Source organism: Cydia strobilella, chromosome 7 (genome assembly GCF_947568885.1).
Source record: "Cydia strobilella chromosome 7, ilCydStro3.1, whole genome shotgun sequence".
NCBI classification, from domain to species: Eukaryota; Metazoa; Arthropoda; class Insecta; order Lepidoptera; family Tortricidae; genus Cydia; species Cydia strobilella.
In genome coordinates this window covers 6,176,265-6,188,745 of record NC_086047.1, presented here as the reverse complement: position 1 = coordinate 6,188,745, position 12,481 = coordinate 6,176,265, and the positions used below count along the sequence as shown (strand labels likewise).

The window sequence follows — 12,481 nt, the reverse complement described above, 5'->3', positions numbered from 1 at the left end:
TTAATTTATTTACTATAAATTCAGTTAAATTATAGAGTTGAGCATCAGGAGTTTCAAGAAACACTCAAGTGTTAAACATACGTATTTTGCTGACCATACATGGTCTATGGTACATAGTACCTACAGTATTAAGTAAAGAAATAAATATTCTTGATTGTACACATAAAGCGAAGGAAAATGTACATTAGATGAAACACCTACCTACAAGTAGTCAAAGGTATACAGACTTACCTCAGTGTGTAATAGATAAAAGTAGCGCCTAGCTTATTCAGCTGGTTCTAAAATATCTACATGTAGCAAGGATATTTAACCTTTATAATTTTCCTTGAGTTGGCATATGTTGGTCAGAGTATAATAACTAGAATGTAATATAAAGTTGCTAAGGGGAATTGTACCTTAAGAAAGTAAGTAAGGTGACCCAGGGAATAACACTTGAACTCCCTATGTACTTTTCTTGGACAGCTGTCACACTTTGCTGTGATTGTGGTGAATAATAAGATAAGCATTTAAAAATTGTTACTGCATTCTAAATTCTCACAATGTTTATAGAAAGGGGTAAGACCATATTCTAATGTGACAAAGCAATATGCTACACTGAGTAGCTAAATACAAAAAAATAACAAAGCTATCAGTTGTTAGCGTGCTTGTCGATACAGTGTCTTAATAAATTTTCACTTGTGAAGTTGAGTAAAGCCTGAATTCGACTTGGGTTATGTTGAAATAGAATGTTGACCCATATTCTTACACTTTGTTTTAAAGTATTGAGTAAAAAATGCATTATTGGACAAATTATCCATTTATATACAGTTTCAAATTTCTAGAGTCGTTGCCTACACTTAATGCTTGCAGGAAATTTTGTAAAGCATTGTGTATTCTTATCTAATAGTAATTAACAAATAATACCTACAATTATTATCAGAAGGTATACATACCTTAACCATAAATAGAATGCTATTTAAAGAATAAAGGGCTGACGGATGTTTATATACGGAATGACAATTTTATTTGACACCAGTCTGGTGTTCCAGTATATTTCTTTAATTCAGCATGATGTAAAGAATGAAAGGTGATATTCGAAGGTACAAATGAAACAAAAACATAGTCATGAAAATATAGTTTAATATTCAATATTACAGTAATGTTGTGAAAAGAAATTGTTCTGTTAACATTTTGTTTTGAGTGTCTATAGCAGAATATGCAATTAAATTTGGAAGAACAATTTTGTTGATAAAGTGATTATTTAAACTTTAAATAGTCACTTTAAATTTTAAAGTTTTGACGTTTGTCCAAGGTACAAAAGGTATCACGTACTACGTTTGCACACGGATGGTAGCCTGTTCGAGAAAGGGGCTTGTATCGCGTATTGTTTGAACAACAGATCAATCATTTGAGTGCGTTTAGATCTGAGGTCGATTTGAGAGGAGTTTCTGTTGTTCCCTAAGTAACACAGCTAATTGCACGTATGATTCATCCACTGGTTTTATATGCAGTTAAGGAAATTTAGCACAAAGGTCACTGCTAGAACATCATACACACATGTCCCATAAGTACGTAACGTACACCTTTAGTATATCATTCTCAGTTTTAAAGGGCTAAGAAAGATTGGAATCAACCGAGCCGCCGGAGGTCAATGACATCTTGACATGGACATAGACTGACAATCTTGACATTTGTCAAATTCACTTCGCGCTATTTTCGCCCGCGAATATGTCAACTTGAGGTTCGTTTGAGTAACCGTTTTTGACGCTTGAATAAAAATTGCGATTGTTGATAAAATGAAACTCTCGTTTATTTGTGGATACTACGGGGAATAATTGTTTTGTTATCGTCGTCGGCCGTTAGGGCTTTGCTTGAAAATTAAAGGTATTATTTTCTAGTCCGGTCAAAATAGTTGTTGTATAAAGGAAAGTATTATACATAAATTGTAATAAGTCCGGTGTATAGTTGAAAATTTAAATTCTAATAATTTATTACTTGTTATTAATTTGCTGTTGGCAAAGGACCTGAACATGAGCGATTCGAATTTTGTTTTTATTAGTTTTTAGAAGTCTCGCCCCGCACCCGTGATATGAAATGTTACAAAAGGACTTAAATTCGAATAATGTATGGATGTATGTTTTCCTAATTCCTACGATTAATTGAACAATTGGAAATTTTAGTCTCTTGAGTCGTTAGACATATGCAAGAAATTATTCGGGACACCGAATATTATGCCTTCGTATAGCGCTCAAAGGAGCATGGGCGTATAAGCTCAATAAGCTCTTATGAGCATGATGACATGAAAGATATGAAAATAATTCCTAATTTTACAAGTCACTAAACGCAAATGCTTGTGACAAACCTTAAAATTTGTAATTGGTCAAGTTAAGTTTGATTGTGTAGAGTATGTAAGAATACTTCCGTGGGAAGAATGAGAATTAGTAATAAATTTCGTAAAATAACCGACAAGTTTAGCATTATACATGAACTTATAATGTAATGAATTTAAATTGTAACTAGTTGCTTGTTACAGTTGGTTGTTTGAAAGTGATATATTAGTATCATATTAATAACAGAAGATTAGTTCTTCACTATGTTTTCTTTATGATATAGAGAGCATATATATATATATATATACCTAATAAATTTAAATTTTACCTTATAGGTATAAATAAATACATGCCTACTTAGTAATTCTTGAGTCAGAAGTAAGGAAGTTGAAAGTGAAATGACTATAGTGTACCTAACCGTAATAATTAGGTAATTATTCATTCTTGCATAGCTCAAACTGTGAGCTGATGACAAATTAGTATAATTGTGATAAATTAGTTCATGCACAGCGTACTTTGCTATAAGTAAAGGCGAGTCAGCAGAGGTAGAAACATTCAGTATGTTTCTATTATTTGAGATCATTATCATCATCATCATCATACAACTAACAATTTTTTTTATCCTGATATGAAATTTGTTGAATAGAGAGTTGGCCTAAAATCTAGAAGTTAGATGTTTTGCTGAGCATGTAAAAAAGACACAAATTTGAAAGTAGAAAAAATAAATAAAATAAGAATGGAAAATGTTCCTTCTGCCTAAATATTCAGATTGATTACTTCAGTAAAGTTAGCTCCCTGATGGATTTTAGCTCCTTGCCACAGGTAGCAACCTGTGGCAGGGAGATCATGTTCATCCGTTTTATTAGTTACTTGGATAATGAGAATAAGTTGATAAATTTAAGTAACTATGTATTGAGTAAAAATTTGAATTTAAAAGAGTCTTTGGAGAATTAATGAGAAATTTGACTTAGAGATGAAATGAAATGAAATGAAAAATCATTATCTGGTTGAAACTTACTTACTAGCCAGTGATATTTAGTAATCAATCGCAATAGAATCAATGGCAACAACTTAAATGATGTTAAATATACTATACTGTTTAGACTCACTTGTTTTAGTCACTCGTGCGACATGTTTCGGAGAGCATAAGTTTCGTTTCTCAAGCACTAACAGTGCAAGCAGCGTTCACGACGGCTGTGTATCGCGTACCTACCGTAAAATTTATTTGATGTTAATATGTCTCACGACAGATTAAATTCGATTAAGTGATGTTATTCAGAACGAATGTAGTCGAAGAAATAAGCTATAGTATATACAGATTCAGAATGAATGAAGTCGAAGAATTAAGCTATAGTATATTCAGATTCAGAACGAATGTATTCGAAGAACAAAGCTATAGTATATTGTGGTTTTAAAGTTCCAGAAGGGAAAGATGTCCTCTTGAAGATTACTAGCGATTCATAGAAAAATATGTTGAATTATTGAGCCTTTGTAAGACAGAGGGAATATATTTCTCCCATGATTGAGAACTTTGTTTCAAAGTGATAGAGTTCAATTTTGCATAATTTCTGACATCCTTATGCCTTATGAAGGATCAATATGATGATGAAAGAAACGGAAGATGTGATTCTTATTAGTTATGTTATGGTCTTAGATACCTATAGTATTTCTATTAGAATGGGTTCCGTAACAAGAGCAGTGCGAGCCGCGAAATTGAGGAATTAGCAATTCACCTAGTATTAGGTGCAATAACTTGTTGACCCATTCATATTTATTGCTTATAAACTTTCTTGAATTGCCGTTTACATCCTATGTATTTACATCTCAGATGCACGTGAACTTTCTCGTCATATAGTTTGAAAAGGAGATACCTATGTTATAATAGCTACGTTGACATACGGAAGCGTTTCACATCGATTGATTGAAACGAATAAAGAGTTAACATTTTGGCCGTTTGGGTTATAAACGCCGCGCTTTGATGATATATTTGTTATGTAACAATATAATGTGTTACAACAAGAACTTTAGCAAAATGGAGTGCAAAGTAGATGAATATTATTGAATATATAATATATATGTCATTAAAGTTCTTAACTTCAGACACGTTGGTTAACAGTAATGGATTACAATGATATAGTTTGCCTTTATGTGTAGAGAACGATAATATATTCAGTAAACAAATTAAGAGAATTTGTGCAGACATTATATGACGTAATTGAAATTGAGTATGAAATTTGCATACAACTTCGGGAGTAACGATTATAAAAATGAATTAATATTGCAGATCGTTACAAGTAAATTAAAGTTTGATGTACCTATCAAGGAAACTCTCGTAACCAAATTAGATTTTGAAATAGTAATTTAATTGAATTATTATATATATGCTTACAGGCAAATGATGTTGCCACAGAATAACATAACGGGTTTTTTAGTCTCGTGGGTAAGAGTAAGCGATGTTTATACTATGTGAAACAGTTATTTTAGACTACATGTTAAAACTACATTGGAATCGCTATATTAAGCACTGAATTAATGGCACATTTAAGAACAACAGTAATTACGTAGGTAATCGACAATTAAGATGTATGGTTCTGAGCCATTTTAAGTTTCGCTTTGGCTATTAATCTAACTTATTTGTGCTTTTACTTGAGTATGAGGACCCACGCCCTTCTCGCGCTGGAGAGGAGGCCTGTGCCCAGCAGTGGGACATTATGTGGGCTAAATATTTTAGTAATACGTAGTTGTTATTATACAAGTAATTAAAACTAAGTCTTGAGTTACTTTCGATCAAAAGCGATCTGTGCCAGAATTTAAATGAGTTTGTCATGTACATGTGTATGTACTTATATGAAGTGCCTAAGGGCAGTATTTACGTCTAATATAAAATATACTCTTGGAGATAAAACTCATAAATATGATACTTACATCTAGGTGTTCAAATAACACTTTATGAGTAGTCTTGTTAGTATACAGACTGTCAGATATTTTCGTTATTAATGTTAAACGATTACGACTTGAAAGTGCACTTACTTGCCTTCTTCCTTTTATTGGGGAGGGCTGCCAAGCAGGACAAGTCCATATAGTAACGAATGAGGTTGACAGACCAAGACAGACAGCAGGAAAGACAGAAGACAGATTCCTGCAGCTACTGCTAGATTTAGCAGCAGCTACTTTGTTGTGACATCGTGTAAGGCCCGCTGTGGCATCAATGTTTTTACTCACGCATGAGGCGGTGAAAGTAAAATCTGTACCTATCGTGTAAGGCCCGCTATGGCATCGATGGTTTTATTCACGCATGAGGCGGTGAATGCAATTTCTGTATCGTGTAAGGCTCGCTGTGGCATCGATGTTTGTATTAATGGGTGTAAGACCCGTAAGATATCCGAGTACGATTGTAATCAAGTAAGACCCACAGTGACAGTGTGGGTTCGTATCAGAGTATAAAGCCAAGGGTGGATTTAGAATATAGTCTAGATTCATAATATTAACAAATGAGATAACAGTGACGTTCTAACTTGGTTAGAAGTACAATACAGAGTTATTATTTGGATAAATAGAGATGAATACGACTTTTATGTGCATAATAAATTAATAACATATAATTATTCAATTTCAAGACTAAGAAAAGGAAACTGAGTTTGCTTAAGTTGTTAGCAACATTAAACTTAGAGGATGATATGGTGGTTATCCTGGTAATGATGAGTGTTTATAATAATCATACATATTAGAAGAGGTCGCGATTTAATTCCTTGAGCGAATATCTGAGAGATTTAAATTGACAGACGAAACGACTATTAGTTAGTTAATGAAGGACTGACTTTAAACAGAGTTGTTCGTAGTACAATGTCAGATAGTTCAGATACCAAAGTTGGGTATTTGTTCTAGGAAAGTATTAATTGAATTAGAGTACCCACATTTTTAAGTATTTTTACGGAATATGTAAGTAAGTAAATAAGCATACTTAATAAAGCTGACTGAGACTTATTATCCCAACTTTACTACACTTAGAGGAAGCTACAAGTAAATGGAAACTTGATGACGATAAAGTTAAGGTCAGTTAAAGAGGAAAGATCCTAGACCTTAAGACAATGGATAGAGAGAAAGAACGTAATCAAAATTGAATATCTATCTATAAATCGTCATTTTTCCTGTCTAGTCGGCAGTGTCGCGACAGTCGATCCGATCGAGTCAAGTCGGATCGGTTCGACAGTGTCGCGAAGATTTAAATAAGATATTGTCTATGGTTTAACATTTCGATGAGACAAAAGTTCATATTTGGGTAATAACCGGCCATTCTCTCATTAGAAGAAGAAGAAGATAGATCTAATAATGTGATCTGATATAATGTGTGCTATCAAGTGTTATTATCAAGAAGCCAAGAAAGGCGACGCGCAGAGTCGGTGACCACATGGGCTGGTTTACCTGAAAGCTAAGTGTTTACTGCTTTGTACCTATTGTCTTATACTATTGTACAATTATCTTGATTTATAACTTAATAGCCATCTTGCTGGTTGCCACGCGGTAATCCGTGGATCCAGTAAGTTTGTACCTATGAGTTCACGATGAAGGTCGTGGAAGTTCTTTGGAGCCCATCTTAGGTAAGGCGGACTAGGTAATTTATAGATTATGTAGGAGAGAGGTGGCTTCGGCTGCTGGCGTCTCCTTCGTCAGTGTGGCCGGCTCTAGGAGTTCTGTGGTTTTGGCTGCTAGGTTCTCCTTTATCTTGTGCAGGAGTGCAGAGGTGACTACGGTCGCTATGTATTCCTTTATCAGCACGAAAGGGTGGCGGCTTCGGCCGCCAGGCGCCCCCCTTATGATTGTAAATGTGCAGCTATGGCACTTGGTAGCCTTCATCCGGTCTAGTGAGATGGTACTCATACATGTTATAGTAGCTAATAGATATCATTTGACACTTATTTATGATTGATGGAAGATGCCATCATCCTTAGAAACATATAGACATAAAAGATAGAGGTTTAAACTCTCATACTTAGTGGTAGACACTTAGTGATGCGTCATTTCATATAAACCCTTTTAACCACAGATGGTGCATAAGGCAGATGAGCGAAGCAGATTATCAAGACTACAACTGGACTGTGAGGTAGGACTAACCACTCCTCAACACTCACATACAATACCATTTATTCCTATTGTCGCGGAGTTCTGGACTATTATGGTAGTCTAGTATATTTGCTTGTCTATAGTGTTCATTATGAGAGCGTCGCGACACTGGAAGTCGCCAGCAACATGCTGAGGTGAGACCATTTCGTGGCATTTTTCTTTTTTATGTTTCTCTGTTTTATATAATTTTCTATTTGTGTGTGCTAACGAATAAATTATTTCTATTCTATTAAATTGTCCGAACAAATCAGGCCGTGCGGACGCAAACGCCAATAATTAATTATTTGGCTCGCTGATTTTGATCGCCGATTATGACCAATATTACCGATAAAATGAAGTTGCGGACGCAGAATATCAATTTGTGACTAGTATTCGCGTTTGAGGGCATTTTTTAGGGTTCCGTAAAAACGGGACCCTATTACTAAGACTCCGCTGTCTGTCTGTCTGCCACTAGGCTGTATCTCATGAACCGTGATAGCTAGACAGTTGAAATTTGATGAACATTTGCCGTTATAACAACAAAGACTGAAAACAGAATAAAATAAATATTTAAGTGCAACTATAAAAAATTGACGCCAATTTATTTTCTGATCAAATCGGTCGATTCGATCACATCTATAACTGTCTCATTTCAAACAGACAGAGAGAATCATACTAGTGTAAGACGAAGATAGTATAGTTGGTCACGCAAATTTTGTCAGTAGAAAAAGGCGGCAAATTTAAAAAATGTAGGCGCAAAGAGCGGCCCATAGATAATTTGAATTTCGCGCCTTTTTCTACTGACAAGATTTGCTTGACCAACTATAGTTATTATCATTCCACGCAGACCAAGTCCATAAGTAAGAGCGATATCTCTTTCTCGCTCTTACTTATTGGTGCGTCGCACAATGACCTTGGTGCGGTGCGATGGTGTGGTACGCCCATTACACTAGTACTAGCACCCAAAAGAAAAGGATGAGTTTTTTTGTTCTTATTTACTGACAATTTGGTTTGACCAACTATAGAAGCCCAGTGGTTTGCGAAATTTCTGCGCCTTATTTGGTCAACATCACTCAACATGCTCAAGCTTCATGCGCAATGTGCAAGAGGATAATACACTGCGGTAGTATGTTATGACTTTAAAGCATGCAACGGTTTCCTCACTTATACCTTTGTTTGTGTTGTGCTATCTGTGCCCGAGCCGAGTTGTCAAAATTGACAACTCGTTTTGCACGATCACCGATACTTTCGCTTCATTTCTTTTCTTATACAAAATAATTAGTCTTCTGCTTTGCTTGAGGATTGAGGAAAGAATTTTGCCTGCGGCTTCTTTCGTCTTTCTCATTGTTGAGAAGTACATACTTATAAAGACAATTTAATCTAATCGATTTCAGGTGTGTACACATTGATTTATATTATACTTTATGTGCCATTTTATAATGTAACATGTAACTTACTTTTTAAGATCACGTCCCTTAACTTTAACTTTCGTTTTACTCTTCATATTCGTGTACGATTCATTTCAATTATTGTAGTCTTGGCAAAAATGTGACGCGGTTTAAAATTCTAGATATCAGTGGTAATGGAGCTGCTTGATGTCATGAAGAACTTAACTATCAAACATCCAGAAAAAGACAGTCAACAATTGCTATTCAAATCAATTGCTGCAGATATTGAGGATGTGCCCACGGAAGTAGTTCTTGCCGAGTACACAGATAAAACATTGCTCATATTATCACAATACCAAAAAATTGGCAGCATGTTAACAGTACAGAAAGACGAAGTGCATAATCCCCTTGGGAGTAGTGATATTTATACAACAAACGTTATTTTTGGTGCTACAGGAGAGGAGCAACAAGTAGCAGCAAGGTACCTGGCAGAGGCCATCAAAATAACTAAGCCACTGAACATCTTCATCAACCTGAAGACTTATGACATTGAGACTTTAAAGGCCTGTGTGGATATCGTACAAGATCTTAGGAGGGATCAGGGTAATTAAGATGTCTTTAACAAGCATTAAGAGATTTAAGCCTGTCCACAAGTATTATGGTCAACTGGTGTTGGGTCCGCCTGGTGCGGGCAAGACAACATATTGCTGTAAGATGTCTCGGTTGTTGCGTAAGTTAGGAAGAAAAGTGGTGATTGTCAACTTAGATCCTGCTAATGAACTTATGTCTTACGAACCAGATATAGATATAAGACGACTCATAGTCCTTGAAGAAGTTATGGATCAGTACAACTTGGGACCTAATGGAGCATTACTGTATTGCATGGAATTTTTAGAGCGAAACATAGACTGGCTGTTAAATCAAATTGAAGGAGAAAACTCAACTAATTTCATATTTGATATGCCTGGACAGGTGGAATTGTACTGCCACCATAAAAGCCTACCAAACATATTTTCCAAGTTATCTGAACAAAGCAACCTTCAATTGTGTGTTGTGCACTTGGTTGATTCTCATCACTGCTCAGATGCAGGAAAATTTATCTCTGCATTAATGTTGTCATTAAGTGCCATGTTAAAAATAGGACTTCCACATATTAATTTGTTAACTAAGATAGACCTTCTTAAGAAACACATGGATAAATTGCAATTTGGTATAGACTTTTACACTGATGTGTTGGATCTAAACTATTTGGTTGATTGTCTCGATACTGATGCATTTACTAAAAAGTACAAAAAATTAAATGAAGCTTTAGTTTCTATAATTGAAGATTATAGTTTAGTAACATTTCAACTTGTGGACATGTTGAAAGAGGACAGTTTAGTAAAAGTGAAGAATTTAGTTGATAAGGCCAATGGGCATGTTTTCAAAGCGGAAGAGGGCAGGCACATAAACAGTATGTTAGCTTGTGCAATGGGAGTTGGAGAAACAACAGCAACAGAATAATTATTCAATAAAATATCTACTTCTTAAATATCTTAGTGTTTCAATATTTATATAATTTTAGTACCACTTAATCTTTGATGACTTTAGTAATCTGTACACAATGTATTCCATGCATAAAGTTTCTCAGGGCTGCTCCATAAATGTATGATGTATCCCGTAAGTTGAGGAATAAGGATTTTTCTATGATCCTGCAGAAATATTTTTCTGTCAAACTTCCATGAGCATTATTAAAAATTATGAGATCAGGAGGGCTATGGCTTAGCAAGCATGGAAACAATACATACTATTATGACCAACAACGCGCATGAGACAGCCCTGGAGTTGCTTGTGTCCTTAGGCTATAGTAACCGCTTACTGTCAAGCGGGCTGTATGTTTGTTTGTCACCAACGTGATATGAAATAAATATAAATCAAAGGAATTTGAAGCTTCTTGAAGGAAAATACAGCAGTCATATTTTAATTGGGAGCTAGTAAAGAACTAATCGGCTCTGCCCGGTCGCTGAAAGTCGTAGTTGGTCGTAGGTACATTTACGAGTCTGAAGGTAAAAACTTAGCTAATGAACTCTTGCGTGTGAACAGGCTACGAAATATAATAGTGCGATAAAAAATGAATCTTGAAAGTTCTTACCTTGCCTTAAGGAACACCTACCATAAGTAGGTATATGCATCTTATTCAAACCTCTATCTTTGTGGGCGATTGTACAGTCAAGGGCATAAATATATATACATTCCCAGTTTCAAAAATATGTGTACGCTCTTTTACACCAGACAATGTGGGCTAACGCGTATGAATTCGCCGCTAGGGGCGCTAGTGTAGGTGGTGGTCTTTTCCATAGTTGGAAATGTCAAATGTCACTTGTCACTTCAATGACTGACAGCTGTTCTTTAGTCTTTTGGACCACCATCAACAGAGGCGCCAACTGGTGAGCAAAAAAACGATAGCCCTTATAAAGTCGTGTTCACATATTTTTGAGCCATTTGTCTGGATCGATATTTTTGCCATCGACTGTATCTCAAATAATCGCTGTCAGGTCAGTTGCTGCAGTAATACAATGAGGGCTACCGTTTTTGTGCTCACCAGATGGCGCTACTGTAGATGTAGGTCCAGAAAACAGATCTCGAAATTCTTCTTTGCTTATTTTTATAAAATCAATACGTTCTAATATACACAAAAGTATTTTAACGTTTAAATGTGCCATTTTTTCAACCTGTTTAATTGTGCATATATTTTAGTTTGCACTTTTTTTTTAAACCACATTTATTTACCTATATCTATTGTTTACCATGATTAATCAAAGATGGACAAAGATTTACCACAAATTATGAATAAGTAGTGAAAATTCCCAATAAAAAAGCTTTCAACCCCTAAAACTTCTACTTATGCATTTGACATTTTGATAGACCTCCATCTACACTGCGCCCCTAGCGGCGAAATTAAACGCGGTAGCCCTCATTAGGCGACTCTGTGAGCTGTAGACCTCGCGATAAGCTTGAAAATTGTAAAAAAAATACTGTAAAATTTATAAATAAATACAGCGAATTTAAGTTTTTCATACAAAACTTGTTTTTGCTTTATTTTGTTTGTTGTATAAACTGGAGCTATATAAACTAATTACAATCATGTCATTGTATGTGCAAAGTTTCATTTATACATACATTCCAACACGTAGTTTTAAAATGAGAACGAAACTCCGTTTGTATGGGAAGGTGAAGGCCGAGTTTCTGCGGACTTCGACAGAAAAATTCTATCTAAGATATAACTACCGATCTAGCTCAAAAAAATTCACGGGAATCGGTTGAGAAATGCGAGCTGTAGAGAAGAACATCCCGAAATACGAAAGCGTTTTTGTCAGAGCTAAATCTGAGACCTTCGCTAACGCTTGGCACAGTGCACACTATGTACCGAGGTTAAATATGCCTATTTATTTAGGGATTGTTCAAGTTAATATAGGTAATTCTTACTTTCAGATGACATCCAAAAATAATCAAGATTTATATGAGAAGCTTTCCAAAGTTGAATTAGAACTAGACCACTTGCTCGATGGGGGCGAGAAAGCAATCAGAGTACACCTGCTACACCAATATAACGACGTCAAAGACGCTGCTCAAATAGTTATCAATTATATAGCTAATGTCGAAGGAACCACTGTCACCGAAATCCATAAGCGTTTAAATCTCAGT

The 12,481-nt window shown here is 35.3% G+C and overlaps 2 protein-coding genes across 2 annotated transcripts; both read left to right on the top strand.

Moving 5' to 3' along the window:
* Positions 1 to 8,991: 8,991 nt before the first annotated feature.
* Positions 8,992 to 9,408, top strand: LOC134742798 (proteasome assembly chaperone 3-like). The gene has a single exon (XM_063675984.1). The coding sequence runs from the start codon at positions 8,992 to 8,994 to the stop codon at positions 9,406 to 9,408; it is 417 nt and encodes a 138-aa protein (XP_063532054.1).
* Position 9,409: 1 nt separating this feature from the next.
* LOC134743008 (GPN-loop GTPase 2) lies at positions 9,410 to 10,328 on the top strand. The gene has a single exon (XM_063676271.1). The coding sequence runs from the start codon at positions 9,410 to 9,412 to the stop codon at positions 10,298 to 10,300; it is 891 nt and encodes a 296-aa protein (XP_063532341.1). The 3' UTR covers positions 10,301 to 10,328.
* Positions 10,329 to 12,481: the final 2,153 nt, after the last annotated feature.